Source organism: Vulpes vulpes, chromosome 2 (genome assembly GCF_048418805.1).
Source record: "Vulpes vulpes isolate BD-2025 chromosome 2, VulVul3, whole genome shotgun sequence".
In the NCBI taxonomy this organism is placed as follows: domain Eukaryota; kingdom Metazoa; phylum Chordata; class Mammalia; order Carnivora; family Canidae; genus Vulpes; species Vulpes vulpes.
This window is the reverse complement of record NC_132781.1, coordinates 104216204-104236141: the sequence shown is the minus strand read 5'-3', so window position 1 is coordinate 104236141 and position 19938 is coordinate 104216204. Positions and strand designations below refer to the sequence as shown.

At 39.8% G+C, this 19938-nt stretch overlaps 1 protein-coding gene across 3 annotated transcripts in view; it reads left to right on the top strand.

Moving 5' to 3' along the window:
• Window positions 1–5243: 5243 nt before the first annotated feature.
• STAM (signal transducing adaptor molecule) overlaps window positions 5244–19938 on the top strand; it is a 79597-nt gene continuing 64902 nt past the window's right edge. Inside the window, exon 1 of one of the 3 annotated variants that reach the window (XM_026015916.2) lies at window positions 5244–5954. In XM_026015916.2, the coding sequence (XP_025871701.1) occupies window positions 5915–5954 (40 nt within the window). In that variant the 5' untranslated portion in view covers window positions 5244–5914. The remainder of the gene's footprint in view (window positions 5955–19938) is intronic. The other 2 variants (XM_072749424.1, XM_026015934.2) reach the window with 2 other exon arrangements.

Below are 19938 nucleotides of genomic sequence, written 5' to 3'. Positions count from 1 at the left end.
TTTTATGACTTAAGGTATAAGTTATATTTTGGGAGATACTTTCTAGACATTTGGGAAGTTTGGGTGCTATATGAAGAAAAACATTTAAGGATATATCATATTTCAGATATAAACATCTTGTTTTCTTGAATGTAATTTATTTATTGGTTTAAAATACCTCTTCTGCTCTCAAGATGGTGCCTGTTAACCTAAACGTAGAATATATTTATTACATACAAAATATTTCTTAGACAGCCACTTTTAAGCAGTACTGTTTTATCTGAATGGATGTTCATTTATACATCTTGATAATTATTTAAATTGTTACTTAACCTCACTCTGGAAAAAAACAAAAACCTTAATATTGAAACAACAACAACAAAAAAGTCTAGCCATTTTATTTTTTTGAGTGTTGTATTGGGGGGGTATAATTTTTAATTTCATACTTTGCCCTTCATTTATGTCTTAATTTTTTCAAGAGGTACTTTTTAAAGCTTTCTTGGAGCAGCTCTAGAGTAGCCTTCTCATTCAGGCTACTCCTCACTATTAAGACATTACCTTTTGAGGGTTATTAAACATCTAATATCGTCAATTAGGTTTCTTCCCTCTGGCTTTGAGAACTCAAGTGATTTCCGGACTTGTCTGAACTCGTGGGATTTTTCAGATTTTGGTTCCCTGGAAATAGCTCTTTCCTTGAAAGTTCTTTACCTAGACTTGTAGAGCTCTACTGACCCATGACTAGTTTAGCAGTCAGCCATAGTCTCAAGGGAACTCCTACACAAATTTCTGGAGCTCTTTCTCTACATAGCACCCTCCTGTCTTCTAAATTCCAGCCCTTCAGCCTATCCAACTCTGATTTTTCTCTTTAATATAACAAGACCATTTGGTTCCTTTTGAGTTTCCCTTCTCCATAGTATAGTCCAGAAACTGACTCTAGGCAGAAAGCTGTGGCAATCGGAGGGTTCATGCAGGATTCCTTTATCCTTGGGATTACAGTCTGTTGTCCGATGTTTGAAATCAATTGTTTCATACATTTTGTTCAGTGTTCTATTTGGTTATGGTAAAAAGAGAAGTCCAGATCCTGTTACTGCCTCATGGCTGATAAGTATGTTATTGGAAATATACTACTTTAATCCTGACATATTTTATTTCTTTACTACATTTAGTAAATATTTATGGGACACCTGCTGAGGAAATCTAGAGATAAGTGAGTCATAGACTAATACTATATAAACAAGTAAGAAGTTACAGTATTGTGGTTGCTTTCAAATATAGTCCCAAAATTCTTTAACACTCCTTTCATCAAGAATTGGGTTTTATTTCCTTTCCCCTTGACTGTAGACACTAGGACTGCTTGTCTAGTAGAATGTAACTGAAATGATACTGTGCCCGTTTCCTATCTCTTAGGAAACTAGCAGTTTATTTTTCCTGTCTTAGGAAAACTAGCAATCTTAGGAAACTAGCAGTTTCCTTTTCGTCTCTTGGAATGCTCAGTCCAATATGCTAGGAGCAACCAAGCAGACACATAGGAGGTCCCATATAGCTATTCTAGCTGATAGCTCCAGTGACCTAGCCAACTGCCAGCATCAGTTGCTAGACATGTATGTGCAAAAGGTTTCAAACAAATGCCAATCCCAAGGTGCCTTTGAGGTACCCCTGCTGACACTGTGTAGAAGGGAAGCAATCTGTGCCTGCAGAGCTCGAACTAAATTTCTGATTGGTAATCAAAAGGAATGATTATTGTTGCCTTAAGACAAGTTTGGAGGGGTTTCTATATAGTAAAAGACACCTGGAGCAAATATAATACCATTAAGTGCTGTGACAGAGGTGGCCAATAATTAACTAATTCACATATATTTATTATATGCCTGTTACTGGTCAGGTACTGAGTCCGGAAAGGCTTTTGGGAAGTGAAATCTGAGTAGAGGTTTAGAAAAGGTATCGAATCAGAGAAGGAAAGGTAGAAAAAAACTGCTTGTTCGAAGATATGAAACCATGGAGCATCAGAAATGTTAGACCACGAAAAAAGACTGAAGAGTTGAGGTACTAGAGACCAGCTCAGTAAGGATATACTTACTAAAGCATCAGAATTTAACCCTGAAGGCAGGAGACTACTCTGCAGAATTGTAATCATGCAATTTATTTACTTAAAGACTGTATTCCCCATAGGATATACTTCAAAAAAGGTTCTCTCATATAGAGCATTTGTCCTTATGTATACAGAATGGTACCTGGCTCACATAAAGAATGAATAAATATGTATACCAAGTGACTGAAGAACCATGTGAGAATTTTATAGGAATGACACGGTCAGATCTGCGTGCTAGAAAAATCATTCCAGCAGGGGTTTGAAGAATGGTTTGGAGACAGGTAGGCGCATTAGTCAGTTCTGCTGTCCTAAGAAATGTTCATTGATTGGAAAGCTTAAACAACAGAAATATATTTTTGGAAGCTTTTAAGTCTTAGACCATGGTGCCAGCATAATCAGGTTCTGGTGAAAACTCTATTCTTGCTTTTCTTCTGTGTCCTCACAAGGCAAAGAGAGTAAGTTCCTTGGTGTCTATTCTTAAAAGGGCACTAATCCCACCATGAGGGCCCCATCGTCATGACCTTATCTAAACCTAATTACTGAATGATCTATCAAAGGCTCCATCTCCAAATACCATCAGATACCAGAGCAGGGCTTTAGTGTCAATTTGGGTGGGATGCAAATCAGTCCATAGCAGTAAGAAAGGAGAAAAGCATAGTAGAAAGTGGATGTAATAATTCATATAAGAGATGATGAGGGTGTGTACTAGTGTGAATAATTTTTCTGGGGTATTTCTTTTCCTAAACTTTAAAATTATAGATTTTTCTTGGAATAACTCCATTTGCACATTGCTATTGTTTTTTAATGTAGAATTTTCAAAATCGAACCAGAAAAAAAAAAGAATTTAACATTTTAAAATTAACCACTGAATTTAGTAAACACATACTATAGAAATGTTTTACTATGAAATTGACATTTAGTCAATTTAAAAAACTTTGATATTAAAAGTGCAACTCTTGCAGTTTCAGTGTTTTAAAGGATAATAACGGAAAGCTAACCTCAAAATACAAACCCATCTCAGTTTTCATATTTGGCTTTTATGTTAAATATAACAATAGTATTAAAAGTTCTACATTTAAAAGTTATTTGTAGTATAGTCATCATGAAGTCCCCGAGTTGGTAAAGTAATTCTTTTAGGTCAGAAGACATGGATAATGCCACCAAGACTAATTCCTTCACTATTCCCAATGCTTTTACATATTGATGATCAAGGCTTGAACAATTTGGTCACTGGCTTATTGCCGGCAACAGTAATTCAGTCTCCTTACTGAAGTAAAAGCACATCCAAATGCATTTTCATAAATATTTGGCTTTGATGCAGAGTGCCTATGATTAAGGTGCCCCAGACACTGCTCAGGAGCTTAAGATGGACAAGCTGTCACTTGATTCTGTCAGCCCAGTCATCAGGAACCAGTTTGAGAGAGAGAGAATGTTCTGCTTCTATCAATAGTGATGTTTTAGAAGAATTTAATACTTGCCATACGGGAACACAAACAAGCTTTTGGCATTGGTTCCTTAAAATGTTAAGGACTGGTGTTACTAACATTTTATTTATTTATTTATTTATTTATTTATTTATTTATTTATTTATTTATTTATTTATTTATTTATTTATGAATGATAGGCACACAGTGAGAGAGAGAGGCAGAGACACAGGCAGAGGGAGAAGCAGGCTCCATGCACCAGGAGCCCGACGTGGGATTCGATCCCGGGTCCCCATGATCGCGCCCTGGGCCAAAGGCAGGCGCCAAACCGCTGCGCCACCCAGGGATCCCATACCACATTTTTTTACATTGTTGCGTTTTGTTTCTGAAAGAAACAAAGGCTCATTAAAATATCTGGAATATATAAAATGCACATAAACAAAAAAAAAAATCATCCCAAATCTTAACCATATGTGGTTCTCATTTATTTCCTTTCAGACTTTAAGAAAATTGGGAGTATTTTGTAATTTTACATGTTTGCAACCTTTTAAAAACTTACGTATTTAGATGTCTTTGTATGAAAATAAAGACCTATAAAACCACCTTTAGCTGTGGGGAGTTTTTACATTGTGTTTACTATAATTTACTTGGATATTAATAATGATCTCTTGCACTTATTTGGTGCTTACTATATGCCAGGCAGGCACTCAAGGGCTTGGTTTGTATTCATCCGTTTGATCCTTCACAACCCTATTATTATTCCTGTTCCTCACGGATAAGAAACTGAGGCGCCAAGAGGTGAAGTAATTCATACCACTTCTTAATATTGGACAATGTTAGTGGTTCACAATGCTTTGGTATTATAAACAGCGTTTATATCGTTGTTCATGTTCTTAAAAAACATCTTTCCCTGCATGGAACCGGCTTCTCCCTCTGCCTGTGTCTCTCATCAATAAATAAAATATTAAAAAAAAAATCTTTATGATGAATTCCATTAAGAACTGCTGGGTCCAGAAGAGTTCTCATTTCTGAAAGCTCTTCTAACAGACGTTCAGGGGTATCCTTTGGGAAGACCCCGTTAACTTAGACTTCAGGCAACAACGTGAGTCCACGATTCCCCACATCCCATTTTAATCCCTGTCGGACAAAAACGTCCCCTTCACTTTTGGGAACGAAGAGTGTTCATTGTGAACGGTGCTTGTAAGCATTCTTCGTACACCGATCCCGTCGATGACAAGTCCTAGACCCTTGTTTTCCACGCTACACTTCGAGGTGCTCTGATTTAGGTATGATCCACGTAATTCCACTTTGTGTGCAAACGCTCCTCCTCTGTCCCAAGCGGGACACAAAGCGTCTGGGTGCTTTCCTTAAGAAATCCGACACGACGTAGGCACCGCTGGTTAAAACACTCCTTAAAACAACAACAACAAAACACTAAATAAACGTTTTAAGTCCTCTGGAAGCCCTCATCCAGTTCTAGCTCCATCCGCAGCTTTGTTTTGGGATTTTGCTCGGTCTTCGCGGGGAAGCGGTTTACCGTAGAGTAAGTCCCAGGGCGTGAGCCGTATTTTCCGAACATCGCCGCCGCTCAGGGACTGCGCGGTGAGTCAGGAGCCTCGGCCTCGGCCAGAGGCGCTCCCGACCGGGCCGCGCAACCAGGCGTTCGCGGGCCGTCGGGACGCTGCCGCGTTACCTCAGCCTCTCCGGAGTCGCGCGCCCCGACACTCCCCTCCCCAAGGAGTCGGGCCAACGGGTTCGGCTCACATGACTTCATCCAAACAAGTTTCTGGTCACCTCAGGCAGCCACCGAACTCACGGCTTTTTAACTTAAATACCCCCCCGCCCCCGCGAAGGCGTGTCCATCCTCCCTCCCTGGGGACCATGAAACGCTCCCAGCCCACGGCGTGCGGGGCGAGCACGGGGTCTCGCTCAACGCTCACGCGACCCTCTTTCTTTCTCAGCCTCTGATTCACTCCCGGGCTCGGGGGGGCGGCCCCGGCGCGCCTGAAGGACCCCGTCCTCCGGAGACTCCCGGCCGAAGCGAAGGCAGAAGACGCAGGCGTCGCTCCCACTCTCCGGGACGACCGATCGCAAGGGGAGTCAGGCAGACGGGGGCGCGTTGGCGGGGCCGGCTTCGGCGGGGCCGGTTCCGGGCAGCTTCTGAGCAGGCAGCGCCGAGGTCGCCCCGGTTCCCGACAGGCTCCGCGCGCGGGAGGGGCTTGTCTGCGCCTCCGCTGTTGCCGCCGCCGCCGCCGCCGCCGCCGCGGTTGCTGGGGGTCTGTGAGAGGTGGGGCTGTCGCCACCCCTGTGGAGTCCGTCCGTGTTGCCGTGTTTGCCCGAGGAAGTCTTCCCGCGCGCGTCGCCCCCGGACTCCCGTGGTGTCGAGGGGGAGTCCCCGCGGACACCCGGGCACGCAGCGGAGATGCCTCTCTTTGCCACCAACCCCTTCGATCAGGATGTTGGTAAGCGCCCCTGCCGCTCCCTGGCCACCCCGCGCGGGAGCGCCTGCCCGCCCTGCCCGCCCTGCCCGCCCTGGGCGCGCGTGCCCGACCCCCCGGCCGCGGCCCGCTGCTTCGCCTTCCCCGAGGCTCCGTCCTGAAGACTCTGGAGGAGGCTGGGGGCTTGGCTCGCCCTTTATGGGAAGAAATGGGACTCGGAGAGCCTGCCAAGTGGGCCTCAGACTAGGGCTGTGGGCTTCGGGAGCCCCGCTGTGGAGAGGGCTGGTGTGGGGGGCCTCGGAGGAGCAGCTGGGGTGGCATCTGGGGCTGGGACGGCGCCTCTGCAGGACGGGAGTGGAGAGCTGAGCTGCAGTAGGTCGCGCAGGGGAGGACGATAAGCCGTCCGATAAAGTGTTTCCCTGGACAAATGTCAAACGTTTGGGTCTAGGGGGATGTTTTAGGTTAGCTTCCGTAGGGGGTTTTAAGATTGATTGATTGATTGATTGATTGATTTTTATTTTTTGCAATTGTAACGGGTGGAGAGAGCTGCTGGCCAAGGGTAGAATCACAAAAATGTCGGGAGAGGTGAACATGCAATAGTTGGCAACAACTGAAACCGAACCGGGGACCTGAGCCACACTGTGCTGCCTTCTTTAGGCAATGTCTCAGCATTTCACGAAGTGTGCAAGAGGACCTTAAATCTGGAAGTGCTGCCTTGTTTCAATTTTTCAAATGTCCCTTCTGTTTTGTTTTTCTCTTTTCTGAATCACTGGTTTGGGGTCCTGACCATACCAATTCAACAGGTTAGGGATCCCCCACCTCCCCACTCTCTTGGGTTTGAGGGTGATAATTACAGACTTTTGAGTTTCCTGGAGTAGAATTTTGGGGTGATTTGGATGCACTTAGGAACTACTGTGGCACACAAGTATGGAATGAAAGCAAGCCGGATACCGTGACTAATTACTATAGTAAAGAAATGTAAGGACACCCTTAAGGAGTTGCTTTTTTTTTTTAAGATTTTATTTATTTATTCATGAGACCTATACAGAGAGAGAGGCAGAGACACCGGCAGAGGGAGAAGCAGGCTCCCATTAGGGAGCCAGATGTGGGACTGGATTCCGGGATCCCAGGACCACGCCCTGAGCGAAAGGTAGACACTCAACCACTGAGCCATCCATCCAGGCGTTCTGGAGTTGCTTTTTATTATTTTGTTTAATTACAAATGGTAGGTGTTGATTTTTGCTTTTTAACTCTTCCTTAGAACATGTCACTGAGGCTTGGAGATTTGGGTTAAGACTAGAAAATGGGTTCAGTCCCATCTTGGCCACTGCCTAGCTCATGGTGAGATCATGGGCAAATCCCTGAAGCTCCTTGAGTCCCAGAGTGCTGCTCATCTTTAAAACGTGGGAAAAAACACATTGTGTTTGTGATTCCGTGAAATGATACATGTCGAGGGCTCAATGAGGTAACGTGTATAGTGCCTTTGTAGAGTAGTCATCTAAATTATAGCTGTTTTTGGTGGCAGTTTAAATGCATGGCCTGAATCAGCAGTGGATGGAACTTTAGAGATAGCCAATAGTACTTAATAAATAATTGGAAAATTACATTTAATTCAGTAAGCACTTAGCACACAGTACAGATGGTCTCCGACTCACAATAGTTCAACTTAACGATTTTTTGACTTTAGTATGGTGTGAAAGGGATATGCATTCAGTAGAAAGTGTACTTTGCATTTTGAATTTGGATCTTTTCCCAGGAAAGCCATATGCAGTCGGTATGATCCTCTCTCATGATGCTAGGCAGTAGCACCCACCTGCAGTTCCCAGTCACCCATGCAACCACAAGGGTAAACTACCAGTATACTTGGGCCATTCTGCATTAATACAGGCATTCTGTTTTTTCCCCACTTTCAGTACACTATGCAATACATTATATGAGATATGCAACATTTTATCAAATAAAATAGGCTTTATGTTAGATTTTGCCCAAACAGGCTAAAGTAAGTTTTCTGAGCACACTCTTAAGTAGCCTTAGTAGGTTAGCCTAAGCTGTAATGTAGGTTAGGTGAATTTACTGCAATTTTGATGTAGGATATTTTCAACTTACTGTGGGTTTGAGACCTGACCCTATCATAAGTCTAGAAAGATCTGTATTTACAGGAAATTGTCTTAGTGACGTCACAGGTAAGACATGGTTGCTGCTCTCAAGCAATTTTATCACATTACAGTAATTTCTAGGGCAAATGCTTAAAATAAAACAATTTCTTAATACCTCTGTTTTCAGAACTTTTATTTATCTATTTTTCATAGCCGCATATAATCTAGTTTCTAACTACATTCACTTTTATATTCTATTGCTTTTTTTTTTTTTTTTGAAGATTTTATTTGAGAGATACAGAGATAGGGACAGAGATAGCAAGAGAGAGCACTAGCGGGGAGGAGAGCAGGCTCCCTGCTCCTAGCCGGATGCGGGACGCCGGGCTCAGGGTAAAGGGTTGGATCCCGGGACCCTAGGATCAGACGCTTAACCGAGTCACCCAGGTGCACTTATCCTACTGACTTTTAAGCACACATTTAAATCAATTTCTTAATGACAAACTTAATTTCCCAAGTACCTACACCAGGGTTTGGTTAGTTAATGTCTTACGTGTCAGTTCATTCTAATTTATTTTTTCTACATTTTTACCTGTGCTCATGATTAAAGGACAACTCAGAATCCAACTCATTATTGAATCATTTCCTGATTACTCTAGCCTAGGATTTCTCAGTAGTAATCGTATTGACAGTTTAGATGAGATAATTACCTTTGTTGTGGAGGTCTATCTTGTGCAATGTAGGGGGTTTAGCAGCAGGTCTGACCTCTACCCAGTAGATACTAGTGCCACCCCCCCCCCCCCAAGATTTTTAAAGTTTTCAGACATTACTAAATATCCCTTGGGGTCATAAAATAGCTTTCAGCTGAGAACCACTCTTTTTTTTCCACCCCCCCACCACTCTTCTCACTCACTGTAATCTTCTCCCTTTTCCAAACTCCTGCAACGCTTTCTGTCTTTACCAAATTATTTAGTATTACAGATAGTTATATTCTGTATTATGCTCCGTAATTATTTTATTAGTTGCTACATAGTAGTTGCCTAATAAATGTTTGAGACTGTCTTAACTGAGGCTGTTAAACAGTAAGCTTCTTCAATGTAAGGACATTATTTTGCTCCAGGAAAGCTTATCTTTTAAAGTTAGTCAGGTTCTGGTATTTGGATCCATTTGCTCTTCATGAAAATATGAGAGGTTACCCTAAGGAGACCTGTCAGAGACTCCCAGTAAATAATCCTTGGAAAGAGTCCAATGGACTCCCATGTTAATTTTTTTTACTAATATATAGAATATGGTATGTAGAATAAATTTAACAACATTCCTTCTTAGTCTATTAATGAGTATGTGACATTAAAGTAGTTATACTAAGTCACTTGATTTAATTATCACTTAACAGAATATACATTTGTACTTCTTCAGAATTAACTGCCTTTAGTTTTATTCATAAACTGAGATGGTGAATCAGAAATGCACTGATTTATAGAATGTAACATTTTATACAGAGACAGAATACTGGTTATAGCTTTTTCCCTGTGAGAAATGCTGAGATGTGTTAGAATGTGAGCTCCATAGGACAGGGATTGCTCTATACTATATCCTAAACATTCAGCAAACATTTATTGAATACATGAGTCTCTTTTTGGATGTTGTATTTCTTGATCAGTTCAATTATTGAATTATAATAATAACTTATTCCATCAAATTTTTATTTCAAAGTCCCCTAGTGACTTCAATCTTGCCGAGTCTAACGGTTATTTCCTGGTCTATTTCTGTGTTGATCTTTTAGCTTTCCTCTTTGATATATTTTATTTACTTGGTTTCCAGGACATCAAACTTTTGCTCATTTTCTGCTTAGCTTCTGTTTAGTCTTCTTGGCTTCTTGTTTTTGTGACTTCCAAATTCAAACCAATCCTCAGGCTCAGTCCTAGTAATTCTTTGACATTTTTCCCCTTGCAGTATTACTAGGCAATTTAGCTTAGTGTTACAAATTCAGACTCTGGAGCTGTACTGCTTGAATTTATTCCCCAACTTTGCTGCTTATCAGTGACAATGACACTGTGCCTCAATTTCCTTGTCTTTAATATGGGAGATAGTGATAAATGGTTCATAGTTTTCTTACCTGAACATTCTCATTTCTTCACCCTTGCCTATTTCATTTAGATGGCACCATTGCTATATCCTGTCCCTCATCTCTGATGTCTTTGAGTCATCATTGTTTCTTCTTTTTTCATTTTCCACATCCATTTTATCAGTAAGATCTTTTGGCTTTACTTTAAAAATATATCCAGAATTTTGTCACTTCTCCTTACCTTACCGTTATTGTCTTATTCTAGTCATTGGTATCTCTTTCTTAGACTACAGCAAGAGGTTTATAGTTGCACTACATGCTTGCCCTCTATAGTCAGTTCTCCTCTACAAAGGTCATTGATCTTTTTTTTTTTTTAATATTTTTTTTAAAATTTATTTACGACAGTCATAGAGAGAGAGAGAGAGGCAGAGACATAGGCAGAGGGAGAAGCAGGCTCTATGCACCGGGAGCCCGACGTGGGATTCGATCCCAGGTCTCCAGGATCGTGCACTGGGCCAAAGGCAGGCGCTAAACCGCTGCGCCACCCAGGGATCCCCTGATCTTTTAAAAATCTTAGATAATGTCACCTGCTCAGAACCCTCCAATAGCTTTCCATCCCCTTACAGGGAAATGCACATTCCTTATTGTGGCTTACAATTAGGCCCCTTCCTGTATGTCTGATATGATTTGATCTCCAAACTTTCTCATTCTAAGCTTTTTGTGTCTGAACACTCCAAGGTCATTCCTGCCTTTATATTGTGCTGTCTTCTTTGCTTGAATGTTTTTCCCCTTGGTATTTGAAGATCCAGATGTCCATTACATCATTCAAGACTGTTCAAATGAGTTTCTAAGAGAGTCTTTCCCTAATTACTTTCTGTAAAAAAAAAAAAAAAAAGAATAAAAATCCATTTTTACTTCCTCACTTTGTTTCCTTGTTCCATTTCATTTTTCTTTATGGTACTCAACTATCTGACGTTGATCGATTGATTGTCTCCTGTATGGAGTATAAACTCCACATAAGGAGACTTTCATTTTTATCTCTTAATACCTAGGGACAGTATCTGGTACATACTCAATAAATAATAAGTATTTATCAAATAATGAATTACTAATTTTTTTTTATCTCCAGTCTTGTATTTCTGTTTGGTGTTCTATTATTACCTAGACATCAATCTATCAGAAAACCAAACTTATTTTCCAGTCTGATTATACTTTATTCATGAGAGACACACAGAGAGAAAGAGAGGCAGAGACACAGGCAGAGGGAGAAGCAGGTTCCATGCAGGGAGCCCGATGCGGGACTTGATCCCAGGCCTCCAGTATCTAGTAATTTTACGGTGTTCTAGTTATCGTGATTTGAAACCCTAGAGACATCTTCGAATCATTACCCTGCCTCTGCTAAATCATCATATCTTTGTTTTTGTAATAGTACTCTTTTGTATTTCTAATCAAAGTACTTTGGACCAGTTCATATCCGTAGACTTGGCCATATTTTTAGTCTTATCTTTTAGTCCATTCAGTCATAAAACACAGCCATTTTAATTTTCATAAATTTTTTTTTTAAGGATTTTATTTACTTATTCATGAGAGACAGAGGCAGAGACACAAGCAGAGGGAGAAGCAGGCTCCATGCAGGGAGCCCGATGCGGGACTCGATCCTGAGTCTCCAGTATCACTCCTTGGGCTGAAGGCGGCGCTAAACCGCTGAGCCACCGGGGCTGCCCTAATTTTCATAAATGTTAATGCTACATTATTCTTCTGCAGTATGTATGGTGTGATGGAAGGACTTTGGGCTTTGGGTTTAAATTGCAGGTGCAGCATTTGCTGTTAGTAAGTGGGCACAGTGTGGACAAGTACAGAAGCCCTGTAAGTTCAGTTTCCACCTTTGTAAATATGGATAAAAAATACCCCAAGGAGTTGCAATGAGAAAAAGTTATAGAAACACATGACATTCTAATTCTTTTCTGGAGATAATATGTTTCAAATCCAGTATGCTCAAAATCATATCCAGACTTCTCAAATACGCTTTTCCTCTGTTCTGACTTCAGTTTAGTCACACATGTCAAGAATCTTGACTTCTGTAGTTGTAATTTTCTACATTCCGGACAACAAGCACATACTGTCTACTATGTGCCAGGCACATGGAACATGCCCTCAAGGATTTGGTATTGCTATAGTCTGTATGCTTTATCTTCCGTATAAAGCTCTTGAATCCACACTTATTTTCCCTCCATTCATGCCTCCCATCCTTTCCTCTGCTAGGGTAGGCTTAGATCCCTCAATTCTTAGATTAGTACAGTAGACTGTTATCCCTGCCTGCGGTCTGTTGCCATTTTCTGGATGGCTGATAATATTTCTAAAATGTAATATAATCATATATCTCCTCTGATTGAAGCATTTCAGTGAATCTACACCTTTCACAGGAATTTGAACTTCTAAGCATAGAATGTAAGACCTTTTAGCATTTAGCTTCCTTTTTATCTCTTCATTCTTGCTTTCCACTGCATTTCTCAAGGCATGTTCCTTGTTGCTTTTATACTGCTACTTTTTCAGATATGAACCTCTGGCCTGGCATAGCCTTCTCTTCATTAGTCTTCGTTTAAGGATGTGATGCATGGTAAAGCACTTAATACAGTACTTGCCATATAAGCAGCAGTTGATACATTTTATTTTCTCTTATAATATTAGTAGTAGTAGTTGTGGAGCCTCGAGAGACTGCTCAGATTCTAAGGGGTGGAATCAGTTACTGTGAAAATATGTTCAGGGGAGAAATGTGAAAATTTAGAATATAGGTCCCTTCAAAGTCTGATAACCATTGGGTAAGAAATTGTACTCAGTGTTTCTTCTGTTTTGATTTTACTTCTCCTACTAGGTATATTCCTTGTATAGCTTTTCAGGTTTGCATTTCTATTTTGCACTTTTCTCTTAGATGCTTCCATGCTGTTCCTTTGACGCCTACTTCTTTTCTGGTTAGTAGAGCTTCAGATTGCTTTTCTTTGTAAACACAGTTTCTGGCGGTCAGGGGGGATAGGAACTTTAGATGAAACATTTTGGAAAAATTGATAACCATCATCTCCAAAAGACAATAATTTCTTAAAGACTTGCTTTCTTAGCCATTTTTGATGAACTGTTACATCTCTAAGCTGATTGATTCCCCCCACCATAGCCAGAACATGATGGGCAATTGTCCTGTCAGCATTTCTCACCTCCCCAAATCTTTGATAGTCATAAATCCTGAGAAAATCAGAAATAGCTGCTTATCAGAAAAAGATCTCCAATGCATTGAGAAGACTGTTGAAATTCAAATGAGGCTCTGCATGTGTTTTTCTGGGTACCTAAGCAAATTTCTCAGTCTTCTCCTTTTGGGTGTAAGTATACCTGGGAGATCTTGCTGGTTCTGTTTCAGATTTCCATAGTAAAGCAAATATTGCAATAAAGAGAATTAAATGAGTTTTGTTTCTCAGTGCATATAGGTTATATTTACATTATACCATAGTTTATTAAGTGCAATAGCGTCATGTCAAAAAATGTATATACCTCAATTTGAAAATACTTTATTGCTAAGCAAAAATGCTAACCATTATCTGAGTTTTCATTAAGTCATAATGTTTTTGCTGGTGGAGGGTCTTACCTTGGTGTTGATGGCTCCTGACTGATCAGGATGGTCGTTGCTGGAGACTGGGGTGGCAGTGGCAATTTCTTCAAACAGCAGTGAAGTTTTCCACATTGATAGGCTCTTCCTTTCATTGAAATATTTATTTCTCTGTAGCATGCAATGCTGTTTGACACCATTTTACCCATAGTAGAACTTATTTCAAAATTGGAATCAGTCCTCTCAAACCCTGCTGCTGCTTTATCAACTAAGTTTATGTAATCGTTTAAATGCTGTCACATTTCAACAGTTTTCACAGCATTTTCTAGTAGATTCCATCTCAGGAAACCACTTTCTTTGCTTATCCATAAGAAGCAACTCCTCATCTGTTCAAATTTTATCATGAGATTACAATAATTCGGTCCCATCTTCAGGCTCCACTTCTAATTCTAGTTCTTTTGCTATTTCTGCCTCATCTGCAGTTACTTCTTCCACTGAAGTCTTGATCCCCTCAGAGTCATCCATGATGGCTGGAATCCGCTTCTTCCAAACTCCTGTTCGTGTTGATCTTTTGACAAACTTCCCATGAATTGTGAATGTTCTTACTGGCATCTAGAATGGTGATCCTTTCCAGGTTTTCAATTTTCTTTGCCCAGATCCATGAAAGGAATTTGTATCTATGGTAGCTGTAGCCTTAGGAAATAAATAAATAAATATTTTTAATGATTTTATTTGAGAGCTATCATGGAGAGGGAGGATGGCAGAGCAGAGGGAAGGGGACAAGGCAGATTCCCTGCTGAGCAACTCAGGACTCAGTCCCAGGACTCTTAGATCATGAGCTGAGTCAAAGTCAGATACTCAACTGACTGAGCCACCCAGGTGCCCCAGGAAATATATTTCTTAAGTAATAAGACTTGGAAGTCAAAATGACTTCCCTGATCCAAGTGCTGCAGAATGGATGTTGTATTAACAGACATGAAAACAACATTAATCTTGGTGTATATGTCCTTCAGAGCTTTTGGGTGGCCAGGTGCATTGTCAATGAGAGCTTGTATTTTGAAAGGAATTATCTTTTTTTTTTTCTGAGCAGATCTCAACAGTGGACTAAACTTTTACTGAACCAGGTTGTAAACAGATGTGCCATCTTCCAGGCATTATTCCATTCACAGAGCACAGGCAGCATAGATTTAGCATAATTCTTAAAAGGCGCTAGGATTTTCAGAATGGCAAATGAGTATTGGCTTCAACTTAAAGTCACCATCTGCACTAGCCTCTAACAAGAGAGTCATTCCTGTCTTTCAAAGCTTTGAATTTAAGTATTGACTTTTCCCTAGCTATGGAGGTCCTAGTCAGCATCTTTTGCCTCTATAAGGCTGTTTTGTCTATGGTGAAAATCTGTTTAGTGTAGCCACCTCATTAATGATCTTAGCTGGATCTTCTGGATAACTTGCAGCTTCTACCTCAGCGCTTGCTGCTTCACCTTGCTCTTTTATCTTAGGGAGATGGCTTCTTAAGCCTCATGAATCAACCTCTGCTAGCTTCAGACTTCTCTTTTGTAGCTTCCTTTCATTTTTCAGTCTTCATAGAATTGACCTTGCTCTGGATGGGGCTTTGGTATAAGGGAATTTTATGCCTCATTTGATCTTCTCTCCAAACTACTCAAACTTTTCTCCGTATTGACAATAAAGCTGCCTTACTTTCTTATCATTTGTGTGTTCACTGGAGTATTTTCATTTCCTTCAAGAACTTTTCCTTTGTTAAACTTTTCCAAGTTTAACCAGTTAACTTGGTTAACTGTTTGGTTCAACAGACTTAGCTTTTGGCCTATCTCAGCTTTTCGACAGGTCTTCCTCACTAAGTTTAATCATTTCTAGCTTTATTTATTTATTTATTTATTTATTTTTTCATTTCTAGCTTTAAAGACACATGTGACTCTTTCACTTGAACACTTAGAGGCCATCATGAGTTACTAATTGGCCTAATTTCGATATTGTTGTATCCCAGGGAATATAGGGAGGCCCAAAGAGGAGGAGAGAAATGGGGGAATGGCCAGTGGACAGTTAATATACACACTTTATTAAGTTCATCATCTTAATATGGATGCAATTTGTGATGCTTCAAAACAGTTAGAGTTGCAGCATTAAAGATTACTGGTCTTTGGGCAGCCCTGGTGGTTCAGCAGTTTAGAGCTGCCTTCGGCCTGGGGTGTGATCCTGGAGACCTGGGATTGAGTCCTGTGTCGGGCTCCCTGTATGGAGCCTGCTTCTCCCTCTGCCTGTGTCTCTGCCTCTCTCTCTCTGTCATGAATGAATAAATACAATCTTAAAAAAAAAGATTACTGGTCTTTGTATACAGGCATACCTTGAAGGTATTGTGGGCTGGGTTACAGAACACTATAATAAAGTGAACATCTCAATAAAGTGAGTCAGGTGAGTTTTGTTATTTCCCGTGTATATAAAAGTTACCTTTGTACCATACTGTATTTTATTGAGTATGCAATAGCATCCTGTTTAACAATGCACACACCTTAATTAAAAAATACTTTATTGCTAAAAAATGCTCCCCATCATCCCAGTTTTAGCAAATCATAATCACTGATCACAGATCACTATACCAAATATAATAATGAAAAAGTTTGAAATATTGCAAAAATTATCAAAATGTGACACATGGAAAAATGGTGCCGAAGACTTGCGCAAAGCAAGGTTGCCACAAACCTTCAATTTGTAAAAAAAACAAAAACAAAAACGCAGTATCTGCAAAGTGCAATAGAGTGAAGTGCAATAAAATGAACTTTGCATCAGAGTAAGGATAATCTGAGGATAAAATGAAATCATTAGGAAGCTTTCAATTCTTTAAGAAGCAAGTCCCTTTTTTTTTTTTTTTTTTTTTTGCTTGGCACTTTTACCTTCCCTACAAACCCTCTTTCTGTCTTAGAAAATAGTTTTGACTTTGCTACTCACAAAACCATGTTGAATTGTTACTAATAGTTTTTATTCTTCCAATTTAAAATGTATTTGTTTTTTTGTAACTGAGAAGAACTGTGCTACTGCTATTGTTGATCTTGAGCCAGCATCAATAAATAATCTGAATAGTTTCAGAGTTTGGAAATGGGTTGCATTTCTGATTTATGTAACTTTGAGTCAGATTCTGATCTTGTTTATGTATCAGAGAACAAAGAAGGTAGTTCATGACTGTTCACCTTGTTCACCTGTTCAGTAGGTACACCTTAACTCAAGAACTGTGAGATCATACTTTGCTTTGGTAATAAGCCATTTATATTTGATCGACATAAGCATATCATTTCTGGTCAACAATTGACTTAGTAAGTTAAGACTTAAATAGCTTAGCTATTGTATTTTTAAATAAGGCGATAAGTTTTAAAATTTAAGTGTTTTCTTTTACAAAAATGCATTGTTTTTAAGAAGCCTGCTTGGCTACCAGTCAGTAAGGATGATGATTAATTATTTAAATACACTATCAGATCAAAGTGATGACTTACTTTCCTTTTCTAAGATGAAGTAAATGTTAGACCAGAGAATATTGATCAGGTGATTCACTCAATATTCTTTGGCTTCCTAAAGGTTGGGATCTATGAGGTTGGGACTCCCCAGAGCAGTTCCACTTGGATTGGTTTACATATTGAGTTTCTTTGAAGGTAAAATTTTCTTATAAAAGAGAGTAATGAATAATAAAGTGTGTCACTGGTTTTTGTCCCTGTTTCCTGAGAGGGACCCTCTAAATCTTTAGAATTTCTTGAGTGATGATAGGAGCATCCTATTTAGGAAGGGCTCCTAGGACAGTATTTTAGTTTATGCTAATGAGATGACTCAGCATGGAAGCTGGTCACTCCAGAAAGACTTAGCCTTGTGATTAGATGGTTGAGACTTTGAGTCATATGATATTAGCCAGACCTCCAGAGAAGGGTAGGAGGCCTGGAGATTGAGTTCCAGGAGGTGGCTGATAATACTTCATGTACTGAAATGCCAATGAAAACTCTGGACACCAAAACTTGGTTGAGCCTTCTTGGTGATACACATTGGTGTGCCAGGAGGATCATGCATCCTGAGGGCATAGAAGCTTTGGCTTTGGGATTGTCCCAGGCCTTAGTCCCACACTTCATTGATTGGTTCAGATGTGTATCTTTTGTAATAAAACTGTAATCATAATGCTTTTCTGAGTATTGTGAGTTGTTACAGTGAATTAATGAACCTGAAAGGGATATTGGGAATCCCTGATTTTGTAGCCAGTTGGTCAGAAGTGCATATGACCTGGGAACTCTAGAGCTTGTTGCCTATGCCTGAAGTGGGGAAACTTGTGGAGTTCTCTGCCCTTAGCCAGTGCATAGTACCAGCTCCAGATAGGTAGCATCACAGTTGCATTGTAGAGACTTGTGCACTGAAAAGTAAAGTTTGAAAATCATTGAAGTAGATACCATTAAAGGTATATGTGTTCCTGTGAGTTTTATGGGTTCATACTGTAATTACCTGAGTGGGTTTAATATTTATTGAGTTCTTAGGCTGAGAAGATGAATATTGAAAGAATTGCCGAAAGTTCAAATTGTTATTATTTTTAAGGGATTTAGTCTTTTATGGGAGCTTGAAAAGTGACAGGGAAGTTTGATTCAGTTATCCTTTTGGCATACACTACACCCTGAACAAAATCAACAGCATCTCAACATTTGCTTTATAAGTAACCTGTTTAGTTTCTAGAGTAGTGTTAGTTTCTCATTATGTTTGTTGCTTTTCCCTCATGCAAACTGTTTTCACATATGGGCAGTTGATTCTCCCCGCCCCCCCCCCCCCCCGAAAGTCCAGTTCTGATCAGATAATTTCTTATTGGAAACTTGGCTGTTTCTTGAGCTAATACAAATACCTCATCTTATATTTTAGGTTTCTGAGTGGTTCCAACTTTTCACAAAGTAGTCTTTGTTGTAGCCAGCCTAGATTCTTTGTTATACTTCTCTTCTGTTTTCATAACTTTATTCTTTATTATACTATATATACTGTATATTTGTACTTAAGTAGAGACACAAGTGTATTATTAATCCTGTTCTCTTAGTTTTTTTTTTATTTTTTTTATTTTTTTTTGTTCTCTTAGTTTTTAAGTATATCAAGAAGCCTTTCCTGAGTGTTCCTTTCTCTCCACCCAGGTCTTTACCTTTTTTTTTTTTTTCCAGCTTACTTCAGGCTTTCCATTTTTTTCTGTGACACTTTTTCTGTTGTCTATTTAGATCTCTATCTGCTGGTTTCATTTCTTTATTTAAAGTCTAAGTACTTCAGATGGGGCCTGGCGTAGATTAGAAACTTATTCCATTTTGTTGAATATCCAGATTTTATTACTTTCTGCAAATAAGTCACCTTTCCAGGATCTCAGATCTCTTGGATATTTGTATTCTTATACAAGGAATTCGTGTGAATTACCTGCTTTTGTTAAAATCTCTATTGGAAGATGGTAGGATGACTAAGCACAGGTACCTACTACTCATTGGTTATCACCCACTACCACCTTATTAGATACTTAATCTAATTCCCTAGTGGCAGTGACTAACCAGTAGGTGTTTCTCTATCCCTTGGGGCTGTGCTATGGATCAGGAATTGTAAGCCTACAAAGAGGTTGGACAGAATTGGCTGCTTGCTATTTTGTGCTTTAAATCTCCAGCTCTCCGTAGTAGATTCTAGAATGGGGAAATGAGTATTATTGTCTATTGAACCAGGGAACAGGACTTTGAGGGAAAGTAAGGAGCAGGAATTTCAGTGTCCTCACCAAGACCAGCCCCTTACAGGTAGGAATATTGGTATAGATCAGGCCTCCTACTCCCAACCCATCTCAGGTTAAAAAAAAAAAAAAAGGAAAATGTTAGTGGGAATCACGGTGATGCTGTCTTTCAGCATATCTGTTCTTTGAGTCACGGTGTTCCAGTCAAGACAGGTTACCTTCTGCTTCTGTGTAGCTTTTGTTTCAGAAGATAATAACGATTTCTTTTGAAGTTTTTTTTCCTCTCCGCATAGGCTCTTGTTTTTTCTAATTTACCTTATTCTGTTTTCTTTTTTGCCATATTTGCCTGTTTTGTTTTTTTCCTTTATCTTGCATATTAGAAGACTTTCTCAGCTGCTAATCCGTGGTTGTCTTCCCAAGCTTAATATTAGAGAAATAGAAAGCTCTTTGGAAGCTGTGATCATGTGGTTAGGCCTTACTGACTGAACTTCATTATAAGTGATATGGTATGCCATTTACTGTGGAATCTCTCTCTATCCC